Source organism: Euprymna scolopes, chromosome 15 (genome assembly GCF_053919585.1).
Source record: "Euprymna scolopes isolate OS-2025 chromosome 15, ASM5391958v1, whole genome shotgun sequence".
Taxonomy (NCBI): Eukaryota; Metazoa; Mollusca; class Cephalopoda; order Sepiida; family Sepiolidae; genus Euprymna; species Euprymna scolopes.
Window position 1 is genome coordinate 72,498,187 of NC_136496.1, and position 25,508 is coordinate 72,523,694.

At 34.1% G+C, this 25,508-nt stretch overlaps 1 protein-coding gene across 17 annotated transcripts in view; it reads right to left on the reverse strand.

Moving 5' to 3' along the window:
• LOC145293901 (uncharacterized) overlaps nucleotides 1–25,508 on the reverse strand; it is a 213,439-nt gene that overhangs the window by 55,981 nt on the left and 131,950 nt on the right. For 10 of the 17 annotated variants that reach the window (XM_080140683.1, XM_080140697.1, XM_080140691.1 and 7 more), the window contains one exon: nucleotides 13,265–13,366. In XM_080140683.1, coding sequence (XP_079996809.1) covers nucleotides 13,265–13,366 — 102 coding nt within the window. Of the gene's footprint in view, nucleotides 1–13,264; nucleotides 13,367–17,929; nucleotides 18,430–18,449; nucleotides 21,234–25,508 lie in introns of those variants that run through there. The other 7 variants (XM_080140695.1, XM_080140688.1, XM_080140682.1 and 4 more) reach the window with 3 other exon arrangements.

Sequence of the window (25,508 nt, forward strand, 5' to 3'; positions counted from 1 at the left end):
CAGTTGGGTTTTAGGAGAGCTATGAGGCAGTTTTGTAGCGTGTGCCTCTCTGCTCTCAAGATGGTTGGATCTCTTTGGGGCTCTCATTCTGCAGGTTTACCATTTAATCTTGATGAAGTGAGTGCCACTTATCCAGAATAATAACCATTATTGTTTATAAATTGGACTTTTGCTTGGGATACAAATTCTTTGTTGCAGCATTGAATGGATGGATCGACAGACAATCTTGACATGGCACAATGTAGGACAATCGTGGACATGAAGTGAGCGCACGGGATGTTCATACTTGCAAAATTCAAAACAGCATGATATTTAATTGTATATTGAGATAGAGCTAACTGAAAATTAGCATTGTTTGGAAACATGTAAATAACTTGGATGTACTTGTGTGCTCTTTATTTGGAATATGATTTAGCCTTAACACATACACAGACATTAGAAGGATGGGCAAAATTTATTAAAATTAATTTGCTGAACGGAACAGTTTTGCACCACTTTACCCCCCCCCCAGAAGATTAAAATTCAGATAATGATACTAAGCTTTATGTCTAGAATACTTTTTACATAATTTGAATTCTAAAATGTCCAAAATTTAAGGCTAAAGTTTATGGGGTCTTAAAAAGAAACTGATTTAGGGAACCTCGGTTAATCTAATATTCTAATGACTATGAATCAAATTTAATGCAAATCTGAAATATTTTCATTTTCAAATTGAAAGGTCCATATTATTATTCTTCCAAAATACCTTTTAAAACACACCAAGGTAACTGAAAGTTCGGCAATATTTTTTTATTTTTTTTTTTTTACACAGTGGTCACCACTTATCAAGGCCCGGAAGCCACTCAGGGATAAGGGTTATTGCACGTACATTACGTTAGTGTGGAGATTTGATGAAGTGTTTACTTAAGGGGGCGGTTCATTAGGAATTTGTTAACGTTGGACTTGAACACATCCAAGTTGTAGTCAGGTGGGAAGCTGGCAGACGGAACAGAGTTCCACAGGCGTGCAGTTCTAAGAAAGAAGCTTTGTTCATGGAATCCGCATTTTGATTTAGGCACAGATAAAGAGTGGGGGAAATTTTTCACAGTGGATTCGGCTAGACGGGTGTCTTTCGTGAAAGATTGGCGAGGGGGGACCAGAGATTGGAGTTCAGACGAGCACCTGCCATGGAAATAACGATAAAACAAGGATAGGCTCGCAACGTCTCTTCTGTGGGAGAGAGGTTGCAGGGTAGAGAAAAGGGCATCCCCCACCAAGCCACAAAGTCTATTTTGTACTCTATCAAGGCAGGATAGGCTGTTTTTAGCAGCTCCTGCCCAGATGTGGCAGCAGTATTCCATCCTTTATTAATTGATGTCTAATACCTATTTTTTAAATCTCACAAAAATTAGAGGTATATCAATTTTCATGACAGGCTTCAAAACCCTTCACATGAAACTAAATATAGCTCACACTTGGATTGTGTTGCAATATTCATAATGATTGGTTAATTATAATTAGTTTAGGACTGAATCCTGTACATACTAATATATAAAAATCTACACATATCTTAGTTAATGCAGCCAAGAAGAGACAGACACAATGTGATTTAGTAATGGACCCTAGCAGCAGCAGCACTACCACCGCCACTCAATTTCCTTCCTGTTTACATCTCACATACATGTTAACATGTTTTAATTCAAATCTTAGAGAAAAAAGGAAAAATACATTTTTCATATTTTGCATCTTTCGTTCTGACAACATAAAACCAACCATGAGATCATATGTGTCAAACTTTTGAGTGATTAATAGTGTTTAGACAAGGCTGTTGAATGTTTACATTCATGGTTTAAAAATGAATGTTCGTGGTTGTAATATCTTTGCTTTCAGTTTCCAGAGGAAATACCGATTATAGATTATCTTGTTAATGTCCTCTCTCAAAAACAACACTAGACTAGACTGGCCAGGTAATATCTGTTCTGTAATTCACCCTTGGTCAATGTAGGGGAAGCCCGTCATACTGAGACAATTACTATTTATTTGGAAACTGCCAGAGTGCCCCCTTTTGGGGGGAGCTGGTTTTCCCCCCACATTAAAAACAATCTTGTGTCTAATTTGCCTTCGTGGGGAGGCAAATAAATAAAACACTATTTAGACTGCATTTTTCCTTCTATGGAGCAGTTGCTGATATTAGTAGTTGTCTAACTTGCTTTGTTAACATGTAGTTGTTGCCATTGATAATGTTGTTCATGTTTGTAGTATACAAGTAATTAAATATTTTGTTTAAGATGTTGCTGTTAATCTAAAAAAAAACAAAAAACCCTCAAAACAAAAACAAAACTGTTTTATATTTATGTTAGATAATCAACAAAAAGAAGGGTTGAACCAAATCATTTTCCCTTTCCTATTTTTTAACTTCAATTTATAGGGATTGTTACTTTATACATTGTCTAACTTATTAGTTACTGAAAAAAAGACATTTTACATCTATAATCACCTGTAGAGGAAGAACACCTAATAGCCTTAATCAACGAGGCAAACTATGTTTGAATGAAAAAGTAAGAATAATTGAACATGTAGACAGCAACAAGCTAAACGAATGCAGTGAAATAATATTGAGATGCTGACACAAAAACAAATTCAAAATAACTGCAGTACAAATTAACTCCATATTAAAGTTGACCCTAACACCATCAACATTTCATCCTTGTTTCTAAATCACAAATACGATATAATTCATAAAAGGTTTTAAAACTATTTTAATTTACTAAAAATGGGAGATTCCAATACCTCATGCGCATGGCCTTACATTTTCACATGCAGACTAACATTTGTAGATCTCAATATTTTAAGGTTTATCAATGTGTGTGTGTGTGTGTGTGTGTGTGTGTGTGTGTGTGTGTGTACATTGTTATTGCATGCTGTCTTGGTCAGCCACTCCCACTTAATGAGGTGTTGTATAACCAATCCTTACTTTTGACTGTCCTTTCCAACATCATAAAATGTTCAAAGAGAAGAGGAAGTGCACAGAAATAAAATAAAAGTACAGAACAAAGAAAAAGAATAAATCTTTTGTCTTCAATGTGAAACAGTATATCAACAAAATTGCTAATCATTTCTCAAGACTCCTGTAATGATTTGGAACATGGAAGACGAATGAAAACCAGTTAATAAGGTTTTATTCATCTACAGTCACACGTATGCATGTTGAAATAGAAGATTGAAAAATTGCTAAGATTTTACACAAAATAACAATGCTAATGTGACAACTCCTTAAGCCCAACTCCCAGATGGATTTCAAACATTCCACAAAGATGTGAGCATCTAATGAAACCTTGATCAACGGTTGAAATAAATTAATCACCTCAGCCTGAACACTGATGACTACATCCCTCTTTTGAGTAAGTTAGTGAAACTCTAGATCTGTGATACACCCCATCTCCAAAGTGTTAGGAAGTGGGCGAGAAAGAGAAAAAGAACTATAACAAAAGACAAGAGGAAACAAGTTTATTGGAAAAGTAAAGGTATAGGAAATAAGGTTATTGAAAAGACAATGGACAGGAAGTGGTTTACAAAAGCACGCAAAAGAAAACTAACATGAGATTGTTGGTCAAGGTTTTGCAGTGACGATAACAAAAGGTATGAACAATGGATGTAGATATATTTAGAGTTGTTTTGTGGGCAATTTTGCTGAGTAGCAACATTTTAAGATAGTTGGGGACAGTTTGTGACAATTTCGAGTTGAGGACAGTGTCTGGTTTGGGACAGTTGGTGAAGGTCCTCCGAGAGAGATCAAGGAGTTACAGTTAAATGCAAGCTGTGGCTTGAAGCAAATGGGAAAATGAATTGATCAACTGACTGATGAACACATCCTTGACAGTAAATGAAGATGTGAATGTTAGTGTGTAAAGGGTCGATGGTGTCACACACACACACAGCCAGAAAGTGTTGGGAGTTGGTGTTTTTATTTTGTTTCTCTAGTTTTATTTTATTTTTAGAGTTGTAAATCAATGCACCATCTAGAGAGTTGTAAATGCATAGGAGATGATGATATGGTAAGAACAAAAAGAAATGACAAGAAAGAAGCAGATGACGGAAACAGTGTTGGGGTCAGCAGTTGTCAAGTGAGATTAGCACACATGTATCATATATCGACTAGGCCGTATATGTGGTAGCAAAACTCAGCACCCTGACAATCCAGCTGTTAGACCCGGGCCTGGCTGTCAGAGAACCTCATTAACCATACCTCATCTGACATTTGAACTTCCTGCTTATTACAACCGCCTAAACATTTTTGTGTGGTGTGTTGTGGAACAAGACAACAATTCTAAATCTCATCCACACTCTGCACGAAAACACATTTAAATACACACACATGGTGGCTGGAACTTGTGCAGGAGTTTTGTTATGGGACCATGTGTTGCCCCGATCACTCAACAATCACTGATCCCAATGCTGTGTACCGTAGATTTCTTCTTTTCTGGCCACGATGTTTTTCATATTGGTGACTACCAAGAAGGTTAGCACGGGTTCGCAAGTATAAAAAAATAAACAATGCAAAACAAAAGAAAACACAGACTCTGACACACTCTGTAGATATTAGTTCGGCTCTTGGTGCATGCGCAACATCATGAAAAACAACCCTGTAACACTAGGGTTTGCTTTTAGACAGGCATCTGTTGAGGCCATGTTTGTAAGTCAGTTGATCAATTCATTTCCCCATTTGTTCCAACCAACAACTTGCTATCTACTATGTCAAGTTGGAAAACTGCCCTCGATTGTCGCATACCTAAGACTGTCTATAAACTGCTGCAAAACCCATTGCCTCTCTTAAAACTGACTCTTAATATATTCAAGTCCATTGTCCGGTTGTTTTGCCCTAATCATTGCCACACCTTGATCAATGATCCTATTTTAGTTCCTTTTGTGTGCCTTGGTAAACAACTTCCTAGATTTTTGTTCTGCTAATAAACTTTTTTCTCCTTTTTTTTGTTTTTGTTTTTAAACTTCTTAACATTTGGAAGGATGGTGAACATTGATAGTATCTGTAATCTAATTAGGGAAAAAAAAAAATTTGACATCATGTGCACGACTTTTTACCTAATCTTGTATCTTTTGCTGCCAATTACTCGACCCATCCTTTCATTTTCAGTCTTTTTAGGGCAGCTAATTCATTGATATGCGAATTAATGCACATCAAACTACATACACCTATGATCCTTTAAGATAACTCATACCCAAATCAACACTCATATCCCCAGGGCTTCTTGACAAAACTAGCTCTTCAAACATAGCTAGCCGCAGCTAGCCCTTCAAATGCAGTTAGACACAGCAAGCTCTTCAAACATGGTTAGACACAACTACTCCTCACTACTAATGACGCCAATTCTAAAAAAAAAGAAGACAAAAAACAAAAAAAAATCTGGCCTGAATCGTATTTTAATCACTCCATTTCACAATGACAACACTTTTCATAGAGTGCACTTTACATTTTGCCGAAATAGCTTGTAATCTGATTAAAAAAAAAATAATTGACAGCATTCACATGACTTTTTACCTAGTCTCATCTTTTTCTTACTTGGCTCCTGTCCTTTCACATTTTAGCGCACCTAATTCATTGATATACACGTTAATACATATTAACCTACAGTTGCCATCACCTGATATTTTTTTCACACTAAACACATGTCGAGTGAATGTGTCTATTTAGCCCTGCTAATAACTTAGATTATCTCGTACAAATATGACAATCATGGAAACTTCTTACAAAGAGAATTGCTTCATTATTCTGGTAGACTCTCATGTAACCCACCATAAACATTATTGGTGAAAACGTTCCAGCATTCAAAGACACTTTTGATAAATCTCACATGACAAAACACATCTTTTGTATAATTACGTTTTAGTCTTATTGAAATACAGTAATGTGCACTTGAAAGTTAGTCCAACTTTTCAAACATATTATTAGTATTTCTAATTCGAAGAGAGATATCATCACTAAGGCAACACAACAGGTTTTGACTACTGTTTACATACACACACTTTTGCACAACAGTTTGCTTTGGAATCTTGATAATCAATAAAAACTCGAAAATGAAACAAAATTTTGATAGAAATCCACCCAATAGCTGTCACTGTGACAAACACTTATTGAGTGGATTTCTATCAGTATTGTATTTCATTTTTGAGTGATTATCAAGTCTCCCCAGATGACCGTCTCATGTCAGCTGTTTTTTTTCTTGTTCTAACTTAGCAACTCAGTATTACTTGTGTTTCAAACTTAAAAAAAAAACAAAAAAAAACAACGTTTTAAAATAAATTTAAAAAGACAAAAAAAAACAAAAACATCTAAGTAAGTAGAAAAGTAACTAATTTTTCCTTTAGTAACATTTACTGGTTATATATTTGTTTTTTTGATCATTTTTTTAGTTTGTTGTCTATAATAATAAATGACCCAACTGTCTTTTTAAAACTAATAGCTAAATCCAAAGAATTGCATACTTTTGTGAAAGAATCTATGAGATACTGCATGCCAAGGGAATAGATACTTTCATATTGACACTAAAGTGCCTGGTATCAAATATTTTGACCAGTTGTTCGATACCTAATATATATATATATATATATATATATATATATATATATATCCTTTGAATGAAAAGGCATAGCAAAGTACAACTCAAACATCATTGATGCAGTCACATAAACTTGCCTAAGACCAGCAGGATTAGATAGCTTACCACTTTATCGTTAATCCATATATATTTTTATGAAAAATCTTCAATATAATAATGAACACATCAAGTTTATTTAAAATCATTTAAATCAGAGCATTCCTATTCACACTATCAAAAGTTTTTTTTAAGTGAACAAAAACTCAATAATGCGCCATTCTTTGTTCTATACATTTTTCTCATAGTTTACTCATAGAAAAAAGTATATCTGTAGTTTCTTGACCATTTCTAAAAAGCACATCACCGTAAATAAAAACCTGTCAAGGATGATTTGAGATAAAGTCTTTTCCACAACAGAAACCGAATACATCCGCAATGGTTTCCACAGTCATCTTTGCTGCCTTTTCCTTTGCAATGTACGACCATGTGGGAATCTTTTCAGCTTGCGGAACACATCATTCAAAAGCTTTTGTACTTAGTTATACCCGTACTTGTGATGGCATTACCGACTCCAAGTGAATTTGCAGCATCACGAGTTAAGGCAGCCCATCCAGATCTGTCCACTGCTGACTCTTCAACATATTTCAATCATTTGTAATTTCATCACCGCACACTGAAGACACAAGGACTGGTTATAGCTTCCAAGTCAGCTTTGACTGTTTCAAGCCACATCCTGAGTTGACCACCACTCTTTGCTGTAGTGGTATTAGTGCTATTGCCTTGTGAATCAGGTCAGTTGGTGGATAAAAAAAGGACATGCCCAAACCATCAAAGCCTCCTAACAATACTTCTTCAAGTCTAGGAAGCTTACATCGTGCAGGAATTGCAATGTTTGAGATGTGGTTGAAAATCACAATTCAGAAAATGTGCTGAAGAAACCACTGATCGAAGACATTTTGTAACAGAATAGTTAGACGTTGAATTAACATTTCACTTACACGTTTTAAGATTTCTACAATTAATGCGTTTAGTGATTTACCATTATTCAATTTCTGAAGAGCAGCATTGATATTTCCAAGAGAAGGAGCATGTGCCATCAAATCTATTGTAGGTTTAAAGAAAATTGGATTAATTCTTTATTGAACTTGTGAATATGTATTTAAAAGTGCATCAAAATGTTATTTCTACCTAATAACAATGTCCTTTCGCGAAATAATCATCTATCATCATTAGAATGCATAAATTTCACACAAAACATTGCACCATAACTTTTTTTCAGATATTTTTAAAAACACCCCATCAAGGCATATTGATACTTGGAATATAAGGGGCTATTATTTGGGATTGTGTTTAACAGAAGAGCGTGGAGAGTTGAGCAGCAAGATTCCTCTTCACATCACATTTAAACTTCTGCAGATTAGTAAAGTCAGGGAAGCAGGAAATGAAGAGAATTCCAAAGTCTAACAGTCTGACTTGTATTTGTAATGGCATACACTCAGGATAGGTTAAGCCGGCTCTAATGGTGTTAACTTCATCACGTGTCAAGGCCATCCACCCTCATCTATCGGTAGCATAATCAGCGGCATGATCTAACCATTCATGATTCCCGCAAATATCACAAGTCTGCTATGCCTAGGTTGGTCAGTTGGTTGGTTGGTTTCTGGCATCTAGGGATCTCAACAATGAAGAGGTGAGATATTACTGCTTGTTGGGGGTATGCATGTTGAGGGGGCATAAGTGCTAGGAATCCATCAGAGTACATTCCATTAAAGTACTTGTAAAAACTGGCACATGGATGTGACATTGGAGCGATGGGACAGAGGTTGGAGCTTGGCCAACAGCATATAACCTATTAGATTTGAAACTTTTTTTAGACAATGTCTAAGAATGAGACTAGTGTGAGATGCACCAGCCCAGATGTGGCAAGACTACTCCATGCATGGATAAATTGTGGCTTTGTGAAGCTATAGGCAACTGGGTGTTATCTTTCTTTTTTTTTACTTCACCACATCTCTAGCATAATGCACAGTTTATGCAGTGCACTTGATTTGACCTCTTCAGTTTTTCATTCTCAACTGACTCATACTCTCCTCCCTTTCAACAAAGCTGCAACTGTTTTATTCTTTTTGTTTAATAACTCTACCGCATTTTCATCAAACTAGTTTTGGTTTTTTTTTTGTGAAACAAATGTCTTATCCATCCAATTATTTTCATTATCAATTTTGTCCAATTTTTTTTTCTTTTGCCCACCAGTTTTCCTTTTAATTTCATCATTGTCCAGGCAAGTCCCATTTAGCTGCTTTGGAACAAGAATGTTATTAGATTTAACATACAGTTTTATTACAAACTTCAGCATCCGCTAATCAGTAGTTAGTTCAGCATTCTGCGCCATGCATAACACGCACACTGAAAATGTCATGCATATCATGCTGTTTAATGAGAACAATGAATTTGTTGCAACTGCTTTGAATGTCAATGCATCGGAGTTGTTTTAAATTGCATTTCCAATAACTAAATCATAACCATCATGCATTGACAACGATAATAATCTAGTCCATGCTTTTTTAGTGCATTCCAAGTTTTGTCACCTTTACGAAATCATCTAGAACAACGCCCTTATTTGCTCAAGGGATATTTCGGATAAACTCTTTCAGAGAAAGATAGTTTTTCACCTTTGAAGGAGTGCATAGTTGGATCATACACACTCATAAATTTAATCTTTATCAACAAATTCTTATTGGTTATATATACAGCAATACCTCAATCATTGAACGTTTCTGTAGTCGAACAACTTGGTGTTCGAACTGAACATTGGAGCTTTTCTTGCCTTGGTAGTCTAATGAAATTATGAAGTTCAAACTGTCGGTTTTGCTTTGAATGTAAACAAGCAAGACTGTTCCTCAGTCGAACATTGTGATTTATACTGATCGGATCAGATTGGCAGTTGGTGTGTGATAAGTTTTAAATGTAGTGTGAGAAACACCCCACCCCACCCTGACAATGTCGCCACACAAATATGAACTTTGCGACAAGTTATTTTTGAATGGTGTCATGGCAACACATTTTCATTTCTAGACCGAGTCCGAGTTATTTTTAGCACACCAGCATGGAAACAGAACCCTACAATGCAATGAGTCAACCCCTTTTAGTGTGGAATCATGAAGTGTTCAAAAAATCAAGACAAAAATCAGTAGAAATTGTCTGTATTTTTGAGATGAGGTGTTTTCATTGATTGAGATTGTCGGACTGACTTCCTCATCTTGGTTGTTATCGTCACAACAGTTTGATACAAAATACCTGATGAAGGCCGAAGGGCAAAACGGCCGAAACGTTGTGACGATAACAACCAAGATGAGGAAGTCAGTCCGACAATCTCAATCAATAAAAATCAGTAGAGATCAGAAATATGGACAAAACGAACTTACTCTGAGACAATACCCATTAATTGCACAAGACAAAAAATGGATTTTTGTTTCTGAAATTTTTACACGATGCTAAACCACTTATTTGAACAATTAAGAAGTGGAAATGTTTTTACCATTGGATAAAATGAAAGAAAAGGAAAGCAGTAAAGCTGCTGCAAATGCAAAAAGGAGAACTGTGTGAACGCCGATTGGATTTAAAAAGGAACTGATAGAGAAATTTGAAAGAGGAATAAGTGTGTATCAACAGAATTGAAAGAAATATGCAACAAGTGGAATGATATCCTAGCTTCTGTGTTAAATATCATCCAAATATAGCTACAACCAACAGACATGTAGGTATTTTTAATGACAATGTCATGTGCCATTTCTGCAAAGTGTTGGACAATAGAAAAAACAAGTTTCATTGGATAAATACTTTGAACATAAAGAATACCCCATTCAAGAATCATCTTCATCCAAAAAATTTGTAAAAGAGAGAACCTCATATTATGATTTGCCTTCTGTTTTGATGGAAGCAGATTCCCCTCCCAAGCAGTAACCTCCCCATCCCTGCCTCTTCATCCATCCACCTATGCCATCAGCTGATCATTAAAAAGAAATAAAAACAGTTTAATTGGAATTACATTTTATTCTCTTAGTGCAGGTATACAGCATATTATTATAATCATTTTGATATATGTTTGTTGGTGATTTTCTGTGCAATTCAATATGTATAAAATCCTTAAAGTTTGCAGAAAAAAAGGACTTTTAACCCTGGGACTAATTAATTCTATTTCAGTTCATTTAAAGAGGACATATGTATCATATAAGTGTTCGAACCTCTGAAATGAATTATAGTCAAACACCGAGGTACTATGGCATATATAAAAAACAGCGGCATTCACCCTAAGGAGGAAGTTTCTAGGGAATATCAAATTCACACGCTATCCTCAGTTGCATGTATATCCCAATCAAGGGAGATGAGAACATTAGGTTTTTGCAATTCTTACAAGATGATGTTGATGTCCACCTATATAGAGTGCCTGGTAATCCCATGGCCAGGCTCAAAAAAGTTAAGCAGTATTGAACAATACAAGGCAGTCACTAATCCCACGAGAACGTCTCTCTTAAAATCCTCTCCTCGTCCATTTCAATAAAAATTATAAGCAACAGATTATTCTGTAAAGTAACTGTTTTCAGCAAATTGCGTTTCAGATAATGCAGTTATGTCCATGGAAGATTGAAGATCCTTTTAAGACATGTTTTAGTGGGTTTGGAATCTAGAAGAGTTTTAGGTGCTTGTCTTCATTGGTAATCTTTTAAATCAATGCATTTCATGTGAAAAAATTACTTATGTGTCATGGCAAAATTAGTAAAAATTCCAAAATCTGACAGAAAAAATAATTACAAGTAAAAATAGAATTTATCAAATTATCAAGTTTTATTGTAGGTTTTAATCTGGAAGAACTGTGTAACCAATTCAGTATGACAAACTGAGTTATATCCTTTGGCTTAAATTAAGGGTTTGCCATTTTTAAACAGAATGTAATTGTGAATGATTTTTTGTTAAAAATACATTTAGTACATCTATTGCATCATTTTTCATAATTTTTGGTTGGTTGGTTATTTTTGTTTTACGGCATATCAACCCTTTTCAGGTTATTTAATGCCGAATCCAGTGATTTTGAAGAAAAATGTTTTAATAGAAATTTTTTTTTTTTTTCAAGTTGGTTTCTATTTGACCCATAGTTGGGACCTTAACAGATACTACCACTCTGGGCCAGAGTGGACCTGGGAGCAATGCCAATTAAGGAGTGGCGCCACACTCCCCAAAGCCTACAAGCTGGGGCCTCACCATCGGATATAGTTTAAAGTCATATTCAGGACCTTAATTTTTGGAATTTATACTTATTTCCATATGACACATAAGTAGGTAATAATATTTTCGCTTGAAATGTGCTCGTTTAAAAGATCAACACTGTAAACAAGCAGTGAGTTTAAAACTTCAAATAAACAATATTCAAAGTCTTGCATTAACACACACAATGTAGCTTAGTTTTAAAAGGATAGATATAAAATCAACAGAACACAGTCACTAGCAATTTTTCGCTTTATATTCATTGAACTAAATACAAAGGAAGAAACAAGCTGAGATTTGAAATTTTCAGAAATTCAGAAACATAGTTACAATTACATATGTAAATGAATACGGCACAATCACGTCGACACACTGGTTCTCGCAAGAAACTGAAGTTAAGCAACATCGAGCCTGGCCAGTACCAGATGGGTGAGCATTTGGGAAGGCAAGGTGCTGTATGCACAGTGAGGTAAAATACCAGGTTGGGAAATTGGCGCAGTCTATCCTTCTTGTGAGGGTAGATGGGCCTCTCTTAAGCCGTGGTAGGCAACCCATCTAGTGATGGTGTTACAATAAAAAATACCCTTGATAGTCCTAGCGAAGCATCAAGTATTCAGCGATGACAAGATTTGAATTACACTACAAACTCGTGTAATGAGTTCAATCTCGGCTGTGGGCACATGTTACGTTTATGTAAATGTGAATTAACTCTGCTAAAGTTATGGTTTTATTTATGGGGCTACCTTGTATATCAGATAGAAATTACATTTCTGGTATGGCGATATCTGTAGTCCAAATAGTGTTAGCTCTCAAAAAGAGAGGGAGACAGAAGAAACAAAGCACTGGTAAGATTAGTTCATACTCAAAAGTGTTAGAAATGGTGAAATAGTTATGTGGCCAGCAAACATTTTAAAATCAGTTGTTCACTTTGCACCTTTGAGAGGAAAGTTTGGGTCCATCTGTCTTGACTGCTAGATGCAAGCGGAATAATAGGGTAGAATAGACTACATATTTTGGTATGGCAATTAACCTACAAGGAGATTAAATGGAATAAGACAATCATTGAACATAAGGTAATAGATTTCACATCATAGAGGAAAACTTCTTTTGGAAACGAGAGTAGTATGACTATTCTGTCATGGAAATATACAGAGACAAGCACACACACACACACACACACACACACACACACACACACACACACACACACACATAATGTCAAAAAGGTCATATAGGTGACATCAATTTTCTATTAAATATCAGGATTGAGATCAAAGGTCTGATCGTCTATTTTCTTGAGACCGAAATGTGGTTTTAGATGATAACTTTGTTGCAAAAAGGTACAAGGAACTTCATCTTTCAAGACATTGATGACTTGTAAACAAGCAAAATGGGAAACATGATCCTACCGGTGTGATAGATTCAAGGGAAATGGTTGGAAGCTCTGTCATAATCATGGGATCTGGAGGATGGCTACCACCTGCGATTGCTTCAGGCATCTTGGAACAATTCTGAAAATAGAGAAATTGTAAGATGATTTAGACTCTAAATGCTAACACTTTAAGAAAGCAGCTTATACATCTAGTATATAAAATTAAACCAGTCTATCGACAAATCGATATTTGATTTAAACTAGCCAGTCATTTATAAAAATTTTCCATCTTTGTTATTTGAAAAAAATAAAGTTAAAAATTTCAATTTCAATCGATTTTTACATTCTCTCCTGTCTCATAGTTCTTTTAGTAACATACAATCACCATCTGAAAGTAAAGACTCCCGAGCAATGTCAGGTCAGTATAACAATAAAATAATATTGTTATACTGAACAAGAATGGGCATTCTTCTATCTATACAGCAATGAAAATGCTATTTAAAGCTTAAACCCGACAGTGTCTCATAGAAATATATGAACACATCTATAAAAAAAAAAAAAAAAGAAAAAAAGTGTGATAAATCAAACAAAAATTCTATTTCAAACTTAAGCGTATCTGACCAACAGGTACATCGTTGTATGCATATAAAATAAGATGCATCAATTCAATCTGTGCTTTTAGAAATTAAAGTATTATTTCAAACGGAAGTGCAACAAACTGACTGAAAAAAATCTCTCATAGTGAAGTGAGAATGTACCTTAAAAAATTTACATCTTAAAAATAGTCATAAAAAAATATGAACAGAGTTCGTCCTACTTTTTTTTTTTTACCCGAATAGATCAGAGGGATTACAAATTGCATTGTTATGATGACTTGACTTATGGATTCACAACCTGAAAGTTTCATCTCTTTGTTGCAGATATTGACAGTGTGAATTGACAGAAGCAGAGATGCAAATTGCATTGAGAATGGCGGTGACTATGTAGAAAAATAAATTCGGGAGCACAAAAGGTCGCTTGTTTCAATGGTACTACCCCCATCTTCATAGCTCTTCAACTTTCGAGTTAAAAAAAAATGAAAATAGAAAGCTTTACTTTTGGAACGATTATTGTAATAGAATTTACAATAATTTGAACCAATTTCTTATTGACAGACAGAACCTTTTAAAGAAATGCATGGACACATCTCAGGCTTAATATTCAGTTATTTATCATAAGCAAAATCATACTCCTCTGAACACTTATCTTAGATGCTGGCATGTATTGGATGACTTTTAGAAATTGACTTTCCAATTAAACTTTCTCTGATCTGGTCTTTATCCCTCTTTTCTTATCACGTTTTCTTTGGCTTTTCTCTGCAAAATTATCTTGCCATTTCAACGGTTCTACGTCTGACCAGGGTTACGTAGTTAGAAATTTTAAAAGTAATCAGAATCGACTTGTAAGAATGCTAAGAACCAGACTCAAAGGTTTTGGAATTCTAGGGGCTGGAGTCAAAAATTTTTTTAATGTTAGGGTTTATTGTCAGACTCCACAACCCTACTTCTAACCTAAGCATTTTCATTCTTTCTTTTAATATTAGTGTTGCCCAGGTGTTTGGAGGTGTGTGTTGAGCAAAAAAAAAAAAAAAAAAAGTGGTAGTAGGCAGGCAGGCTCGAACCCGTACCGCAAAGAAGGAAAAGAATGTGAGAAAAAAAACCAAAACAAACAAACAAAAAAAAAAACAAAACAAACAAACAAAAAAAAAACTGTGACGCCTTTGCCAGATGGAAGTGACGAACGTTTAAATCAAGGCTAGTCAATCGAGAAGAGGGGATGACTTTCGAAAATACTGGCAAAAAAAGCGACTCCTCCCTGTAGAAAAGTGCCCAGTTGAGGGTGAAGAAACTAATGTTTTTAGCCAATTTTTTGATATTTGTCGTCCCAAGGGTCGAGCTTCAAAACGATGCCGATCTTGTGAAAATCTGTCACCCCTGTCGAAAGTTTTAGGCAAACATACATACATTTAAACAGACAGGTGAAATTTATATTATAGATTAGCGGGAGTACCCGGCGTTGCCCGGGTGTTTCGAGGTGTGTGTGCTCTTAAAATCAAAAAGAAACACGGAGAGGGGGTAAAAAAAGTTTTGGCAATTAGGTAGAATCAAACCCGAAGTCCTGAGGCGAAGTTGGAAAATAAAATGTGAAAAACACATGACACATTAACAGCTCGGCCAGCAAGAATGAGTTACTGAAAGAAGTTTGAATTTATTTAATTAAGCAGAGAATTGACAGGAGCCCGCACTAAATGACGCCAAGAAGAGTTAACATTTTGTGCGAGCGTTACGACGATGTTAGCAATAGCTATTCAGCAGTGAACATTTTCTGCGGGACAGTTTTTAATGAGGTCAATAATCCGGCTTGTTTGTTTTTACCTAACTTTGGGGAAAAACAGCTCCCCCCGTTTATTAGGGGAGTGGCTTGTCTTGAAATGAAAACAATCGTCTGATATGACGACAGTAAGCTGACATTGACCAAACGTTACATTGCTTTCTAGAGACCACTGGGATTCGATTCGAGTTTCGCTTTTTTTATACCGAAAAACGAAAGTAACATGCAGCGATCCCAAAATGTCAAATATTTAACGTTTCAAAGTCGGGCAAATTAAATAGACAGGCGACCCCAGTTTGTAACTTGTAGATATTATGATTTTGACGTGATATAAAAAGTTTTAAAAATGAGCAACGGCCTCGAGAAGCTGCCGAAAAAATCCTTTTGCAGACATACACGAAAAGCGAACACACATACATACACACATTTTCGCTTTTATATTTATAGATGTTTATGCACATCTCCCTATACTGTCCAGATTTAATCTTCTTCTGAAGTCATCAGATTTAAGTCCATTTTTAAAACTCACATTACACAACTTAATTGATCTACTTGGACATTTATGAGTTATACATGTGTCCTTCTTGAATGCTGGAAGTCTTTGATTATCAATTGTTACGAATAAACGCTTGAAAACAATGGAATCCTATTGATCAAAATCTGGAACAATTTATGGATGATTGTTGAAGAAGGTAAAATAATAAGTAAACAACACCTGTCGAGGTCATCCATTTCTTTTCACTTCTTTCTGTTTTATCAACAGGGATCATACTCACTGGAGTGTAACCAAAAATATACCTTTCAGTTGGAGACATCATTTACTTGCAATCCATCGAGATAATTTTTTGCAATCCTTCATAAACTGTTTCAGCTTTTCATAAATAAGATTCCATTGCTTTCAGAAATTCATTGGTTAGCAATAATCGAAGAATTCTGAAATCCACAAAGGACAACACATTTTATTGTGCACAAATTTTCCCAATAAGCCAATCAATGTGAACATTTCTTTCATGCGACAAACATCAATGTTGGCTAGTGAGTAAATGCATTTGATGGCTCAAGTAAGTTTATTAACAATCGGACATGTGTTGCAGGAAAGGAAATGATATTACGGATGTGTAACGTGAGTCATAAAGAAAAGCTTAGATCTGATGACCTCAGTGGGACATTAAATTTGGATAGTACAGGGAAACGTGTGTAGGACAGAAGGCTTCAATGACATGGTCATGTTGAATGGATGGATGAGAGTTCTTGGGTTCATAGATGTAGGTCAGTTGAGATAGCAACGTTAGTTGGCAAAGGAAAGGATATGAGAGAAAAAGGAATAAATAATGACTTGGCCAGGGATGGATTAGTTTGGAAGTGAATTTTTCCAACACATGTCAGCATGTCACAAAGGATGTTAAACGGAATGTGAGGACGATGATTAGTTTTTTTTTTGGGGGGGGGGGGGAATAAATAAAACGTTTTTTAAATCATATGCTGCAATATTAAATCGAAAACATACAATTAAAATCATTACATTTTACATAATTGTTTCGTCAACAAAAACTATCAGTGTTATCGTAATTCTAAAATTTTTTGAAAAAAAAAAAACAAAACAAAAAAAAACAACAAACAAAAAATAAACAAACAAAAACGTGATACAAAATTGTAAACATGTAAAATAAACGTATGCATAAAATACAACCTCAATCTAACGTGTCATCAATGTGTTTAGAAAACGAAACCATGTTTTATTGGCTGCCCTCATGTGGTTGGTATACGTTTCCTAGGTTAATCATGTTTTAATGTTTACACAACACACACAAAAATGAAAGCCTCATTTATAATGTAAGCAATGATATTTTTTTTAAGATAAATAAAACGGGATCGTAAGATTATACATTTAAATTATTGTAAACGAAGTAGCAAGTTATACGGAAATAAACATCTCAGATTTAATTGTTTATAATGAAGAGATAGAGAAAGGGGGAGATGGGTCGGGTCGGGGTACATCAAGCAGCCGGCTCTACCTGTCCACCCTGACTTAAAAATTTTTTAATTTTTTTTATTATGAAGCAAACACCAATACACGATGATATAAAGAGTAAAAAGAATCAGTAGTTGAGAGAGAGAGAGAGAGAGAGAGAGAGAGAGAGAGAGAGAGAGAGAGAGAGAGAGAGAGGACTCATTGAGATTTTTATCTGCTACTTCCTCAACCTCAACACCTACCACTTCGTCTCCCCATAATCTTTTCTTTCTGTCAGCAATCATAACTGGTTTTTACAGGTAATCAAGAAAGAAAAAAAACAAAACATATATATATATATGTATATATATATCAACTCACCACCGGCAAGAGAACGGGAGGGAAAGCAACGCACGAAGAAGAACTTGAAAAAAAGAGGGCCATAGGTAACTGCGTCGGCATGGATGGGCAGATACAGTAAAAGACACCGCCGACGAACACTAAAGCATAAGGAACTGTTTCGTTTGTTGTCGTTTTTAGCTCAGGTCATTTTTTTTTTTTTTTTTTTTTTTCTAATAAAAATTAATACAAGAGTTTATTGAGTGGAGACGGTCGCCATCATCACATGTGGTTCATCTTTGAGGCAGGAAGCACCAATAATAATAATAAGCCACCATGAGAAGACATCCAGCAGCAGCAGCAGCCAGGGAGATTTTTAGCAGCAGCGTTGGTTGTAGTAGTAGTAGCAGTTACGAGCTCATTAGAATGTCAGAGAAAAGATAATAGAACGGGGAGGAGATTATTATGGTGGCAGTAGAAGAAAAGGGAAGACGGAGAAGTGGAAATGGGATAGAGGAGGAGGGGGAGGAGGAATACAAAATCATAGTTATAAAAGCAATACCTGAATACCAGTACATAGGACCTTGACAGATTTGTATTTTTTTCTTCTTTTTTCTCAGAAAGGATTTTTTTTCCAGAACAGGTCAACAGCAGTCGATATGCTGGTGGTTTCACACATGCTTATTTATAGAAGGGAATATGTTTCTTTGTTAGCTGGAAGAGTTGATGAGGCTATTTTTATTTATTTTTTTTGCTTTCTTTTTCTTTTTTAAACCCACCGTCTAAGCAACGAAGGTGGAGTGGGTGGGTTAGAAATAAGGGCGACGCACAGGCACAATTGCCTGCCTCCTTGCTGACTGGGTTGGCTTTCTCAATTGGTTGCTTGCATTCCACACACCCTACTTCCTCCCATAACAAAGAAGAACAGAAAAGAGAAGGCCCAAACGTAGAAAAGAAAAGAGGCCAAATTGCAGCTCGAGATTCTATGCTACTGCCAATAAATGAAGTTGGACTTTATCTTGAAAGGAGAGATGGTCATTTTGGTCAGATTAGAAGCTGAAAAAACGTCATTGGTCATGACTCCATAGCAGGCAGAAGGGATGAAACATAAAAAATGAGAGAGGGGGGGGGTAAAAAATTAAAGTAAAATTTTATGAGAGAGAGAGAGAGAGAGAGAGAGGCAGTACTAGTAGTAGCATCACTAAAAAGGCAGGCATTGGATGCAAAAATAACAAAAGAAGATTACCATCCAGATTATATTGGGTATAAAAGAGCACAAACAATAGCAAAAAGAAACAATACATTTTGTTTCCTTTTTAAAAATAAAAACATCAGAAGCTCTTCTTCAATAAAACAATTCCGGAAGCCCCCTCCGCCCTCTCAAAGGTAGATATTTTCTTCCCTTTTTTCAATCATAAGACACTTTGATGACAAACAATAAAGAGTGAAAACCCTTTACAGGTTTCAAGAATGTAATCAATTATCCTTCAAAGATGTTTTCATTTCGACAAACGAAAAACAAGGGGTGGGGCTGCGTCAATTTTATTAAATCATAGAAGCAAGATTTGTGGAAATGGTCCGATTAAATTATCCATAGTTTGGTTCTTTGATATTCTTCGGGTGCCTCAATATTCTTTTCCTTTGCTTTAGCCACACATATGAACCATAATACTTCACTTCTGTCTTTTAAATTTTAATTCAAGTCTTTCTCAAGGACTGAAAATGATTTCCAAATTTTTAAAATGATCGACGTATAATTACTAAACTAAATGAAAACCACTTTCTAACGAATCTCTGTCATAGAAAAGAACCCGGTGTTTAATCTGTTTTCAAATTGTAACCGATATTTTTGGACGAAGCTTCCACTCCATTCAAATACAGTTTGTGTTCCTTGAAGTCAAAGTGTTAAATCCAGCTTAATTTCCTTATGATCATCAACATCAAAAGACGCAAAAAAAAAACAAAACAAAAAAAAAAAAACAAAAACAAAACAAAAAAAAACCCAGAATTATGAAGATTATCTGCTCAAAGGAACATTTTCCTTCCCTTTATTAATTTTACAGACATGAATAAAATTTTAACATTTAAGAAATGCACTAAAAATGATTCGTCTTATGACTGGCAGATATTAGTGTTTCTGATTGGCCAAAAACAAGTTTGTGTTGAAAATAAATTAATAGAAACACGTACAATGATTATTAAGTTTATTTTTCGGTCTATTGCTTCTTCTGTCAGCTTGTAATAGGATTTTTGGTTGATCCATTCTTTGGTTAGTCTATTTTGAATAAAATTTTATTTGATCTTTTTAATTTGTTAATTTTAAATAAAATGCTTCTTTGCATTTTTTTTTTTTTGTTGGTCTATTCTTTGTTTTGTAAGCTTTAAAAAATCTTTTGGCTTAGTGGAGTTTTTGGCCTGTCAGTTTAAAATAGCATTTTTGTTGGACTATTCTTTGGGTTGTCAGTATGAAATAGCATTTTTGATAAGTATTTTTTGGAGTTGTTAGTTTCAAATAGCATTTTTTGGTTAATCTATTCTTTAGTCTGTCAGTTTGAAATAACCTTTTGGTTGGTCTATTCTTTGGTTAGTCTATTTTGAATAATATTTTTTTTTTTTTTTAACTATTCTTTAGTTTCTTAATTTTAAATAAAATGCTTCTTAGCAGATTCTTTGGTTTGTCAATTTGAAATTGCACTGAATTAAATTGTTTTTGTGACTGTCAGTATAAAGTAGCATTTTTGTTAATCAATTCTTCGTTCTGTCAGCTTTAAAAAGTCTTTGGGCTTAGTGGACTTTTTGGGCTGTCAGTTTAGAATAGAATTTTTGTTGGACTATTCTTAGGTCTTTTAATGTATTATGGCATTGTTTTTGATTTATTTTGGAACTGTCAGTTTGAAATAGCATTTTTGATTAGCCTATTCTATGGTCTTAATTTTAAACAGCATTTTTACTGATCTATTTTTTGTTTGTCCATTTTAAATCACATTTTTTGTTGGTCTATTCTTTGGTCTGTCAGTTTTAAATAGACATTTTTGGTTGGCTTATTATTTGGTATGTCAGTTTGAAATTCCTTTTTGATTAGCCTATTCTCTTTTCTGTCAATTTTGAATAATATTTTTGTCAGTCTATTCTTTGGTCTGTCAATTTCAAATAACATTTTCGTTGGTCTATTCTTTGGTCTATCACTTTGAAATAGCCTTTTTGATTAGTCTATTCTTTGGTTTGTCGGTTTGAAATAAGATTTTTGTTGGTCCACCACTTTTATTTTTGAAATAAGGTCACACTTAAATTTAAATTACAGTTTTATTGCTAAATTCACAGATTGAATAGCCGTATCTTAGAATCTCTCCCCTTTGTTTTCAGTAACCTTACCCACCCTTCATTATACAACTACCAAATTATAGTAAAAGATATTTTGATTTTATAACGGTTTCAGAACTGGTGTAACAGGATTAATCTGAAGGTCTGTAGATTCAATTCCTCAGATTTTTGGATTTCTTTTAACATCATTGCTTATCTTTTATGAGATTCAAATTTATCTAATGTCTAGGCGAAAGGGGTTTGAATCACTTTTAGGTGAAATCATTACTAACTTTCCCTTTAATATATTTATTAAATGCAGAAGCTTTGGACTGTATCTTTTTTTGCAACTAGTACAAAACAACGATAACTTAACCCAGCCAAAACAAATACCTTAACTTTAACACAAGGGTGTAAATTTCATATTTAATTTTGTGAGAATATTATCTTTTTGCTGAGTGAAACTCACAAAAAAATTCTGAATCCACTTGTTTTACTTTCAAAGTTCGAAGGTGAATTTAATTATTTTGATATTTTCTTTGTTTATTTCAAACTTGTATAAAGTACATCATTGTTTAAAGTAATAAATTGTAGAATATATTCTTGCTGAACTTTTTTGTGTCAAATATATATATATATATGTATGAAAATGTACGCCTTACAAAATTTTAAATTTAACAAATGGGGCAATTTCATTGGATAGTCATGTATGGTGCTAATTCAATGAAAACAAATGATAACTCTCTTACAGTGTATGTTACTGAAAAAATTATTGGGCTAAAGAGAAATCAATTGAAATATATATATATATATATATATATATATATATATATATATATATTTGTAAAAAAACACAGACTGGAAATTTACATAAATAACAATTCATATTGTTTGTAGTTGCATCAACAGAAATTAAAAAATCTGCGTACGTTTTGTGTTGTTTATTTAAGAATTCTCAAGACATACATATTGGGTATTAGTATTAATTTTAGTATGTATTTAAATTATTTTTTTTTTTACCACACTGAGTGTAATTTTAAAAACAAACTGGAAAGCATTCTTTTCAGTTGCATTTTTGAGCATCAATAATAAAAAAAAAAATGCAGACAATTTTCATAAACCTGAATAATGCCAACTATAAAATGTGGCACAGATTTTGAAATCATGTTGGAGTCATTGTGTGAGTGAACATATCTATTCAAATTGTCTATACATGGAGTTATATTTGATCAGTGGGGCTGTGCAATGATGCAATGACATTCTGGAAAGAGTTGCCTGTCACATCTGCACAATGAAAGGCATAAGTGATTTTAGTCGAATGGTGAGTCTTATGTCATGCTAACTGATGGGCCATTTTATGCCAAAACCATAGATATATTTTTTTATTTATGATTATATATCAATAGCTGTAATGGTGTTTTTAGGATAAGGCTTCTTCAGGCCAAGCTGATTGCTTAATTGGTTCGGTGGTTGTTGGGTTTTATATCATGCCAACTGTGTTTGATTTATTTTACGCTGAAACCATATATATGATTTTACATGTGGTTGGTTTGTAGATTAATTTGTTTTGTAGGTATATATTGTAATAGAACCACATGCTGCCTTGCTCAGCAACAAATGCTGCTGATCCCAACATCGTTTCTGCAGTCTTCTTTTCATCTTTTCTTCTGGCTGTGTCATCATCTCTCACATTGGTGACTGACAAGGTGTGTTTGTGTGTGTCTGCGTGTGTGTGTGTGTGGGGGGGTACGGGTTCAAACTTATACAAAAAACTAGCTGTACCCAGTCCGGTCACATGTTGTTGTGGCTGAGTTAAATTAAAAAAAACAAAAAAGTGAAAATGCGTGTTTCTTGTATGCTTAATTTCTCAATACTTGCGGATACACAATATTTTTGAGTGTTCCATTTTATGTGCAGATGTAGAGGTTGTCTGGTTTGTTGACTATAGAACACACAACATATAATTGTCTATGTGAGAAGCAATCAGTGTGTAGATGTAAGTCACACTAATGTAAAAATTGTCCCTGGGCTTTGTTTTTGGTGACTGCAAACGCTAATCAAATTGGGAAGTGCAATCTCTCAAAATAGAAATGGCATACTTGTTGCAATCATTCTATGCTTGTTCACTGATAGCCATTATTCCTAAGTTTGACTGGCAACTACCCATCACACTGCTTACACTGTGCGAGTACGACGACCTAAGAAATTCTAACTAAAAGAAAGATAACAAAAAATTGTAAACCCTCAATGTTTACCAAAGACAAAAGCATGCGGGATTGATTTTACTATGGAGATGTATGTGAGCACTCACTGAAAAACTTTTAATTAATAAATTTAGCCGATTTTTTATTGCAAGAAAGTTTAGTTGATTATCAATAATAAATCGATAGAAAAAAATGAAAAAAAAGAAACTTTTAAAGAACGTCGCTTAAACCCACTGAAATTCTGGAATATTCAATGTTTTTATTGTTGCTGTTTTAAATTTTGAAGCAGAGTTGGTTTGAGCGTCCAAAATTCTCATATATAAACATGAAAGAATTTCTTCAAAAGAGCAAACGTGAACATCCTGAACTATAAAAAATTTCTAATTTTGTTTACATGTATGTAAGTTTAATGTTTTATTGACAATTATTCGATGAAAAAAACAAACAAACAAAAAAGAATAGAAATCTTTTTAAAGAATGTCTGTAGTTGAAAGCCACTAAAAGAGAAATATTTAAAAAAGGGTGAGGGGAACCAAGCGTGACTGAAAATGTGTTGTGTTCGTTGTAGATTGGCTGATCTCAAGAAACATCGACTTCGAAAATTTTTTTTTTTTATCTTGTAATATTTTTTATATTAAGTATATAAGAACGCGCATGTATGCAATTATAATGCTATAGCGAAATTTCAAAGTAATTATTAAAGTAGTTTTTTTTAGATTATTGGTTAATAACAAACGAACAAGTACATTTTATTTATATAGATAAAATAAAAAACTCTGACACATTCTGTAAATATCAGTTGCACTCTGGGTGTATGTGTGAGACGATCAACCCTCTGAATACTAATGTCCATGCTATGTTCATCAGTTGATGGATTCATTTCCCCCATTTGCTCTCAGCCACGACCTGTGTTCTGTGTCCCACTCACAACTGTTCTCAACTGGATTGTCATCAACTGTTGCAAATACTAAATTGTCCACAACTGTTGCAAAACCCATCACTATACCTAAAACTAACTCTAAACATATTGGCCTCTACTGTTCAGTCCTTTTGTTCCCATTACTGTGACACCTTGATTAACCATCCCATTTTAGTTCCCTTTGTGTGTGTTGGTGAGCAACTTCTTTTCCATTGTTCTACTGATAAACTTATTTCCTCACTTTTTTTTTTTTTTTTTTCAAATTTTATTTTTACTGCCTAACATTTGGGAGTGGGGGTAACAATATATTTTGTAAACAATAAACAATAAAACTTAATTCAAAGTAATTCCTTCCAGAAAATACTTGGTCTGAGTTAGAATTATTTTAAAATATCCACTATCTTATAAAAGGAACATAATTCTATATTTGTCCATACAGAGTTACTTCCATCTAATTGTAACAAAAAATATTTTGAAAAAATAAAATAAAATAAAAGCAAAATTAATAGCAAGTAAATACGTCATTGGGTATGTACCACGAATATACTAGCTGTACTTACCCAGCATCGTCTAGGAGTATATTTTTTAATAGATCCAAGTGATTATAAAACTATAAGCCAATTAGTAAGTAGTTTCTGATCTTGGATTAGTTCATTATCTTCTATTAGTTTAAATTAAGTAGTTTAAATGATTCCAAATTCTTTGCCAACTTGGAGGGGTTAGGTAGTAATTTATTAAGTTTTTATTTTATTAATATAGAAACTGTGTTTAACAAAATGAACATATGTAAAAAAAAAAAAAAAAAAAAAAAAAAAATCGGAATAGTTGGCTTTTCAAAAGGCAAAAACAACGAAAAAGGGAAAGCAAATGTACCATGACGTATAAAAGTAAAAATGAAAGATTTTAAACATTGAAAAAAAAAAAAAAAAAAAAAAAAAAAAAAAAAAAAAAAGAAAAAAAGTCTATACCTCTCATACGACTCAAAATTGCAATCACTTGGTTAGTAACCTGGTGACATATCCAATATTCCGAAGGACCTTATTGAAAATTGTTAAAACTTATAAAAAATCTCTCTCCTCCTCACTTAAAGCTACTTGCCATTACAGCCACCTCTCTTTCTCTATTTCACCCGGTGATGAGCTCAGGAATAATCATATAACGATTGCATTTACAAAGTAACATAAATGCTTTAAAGTCA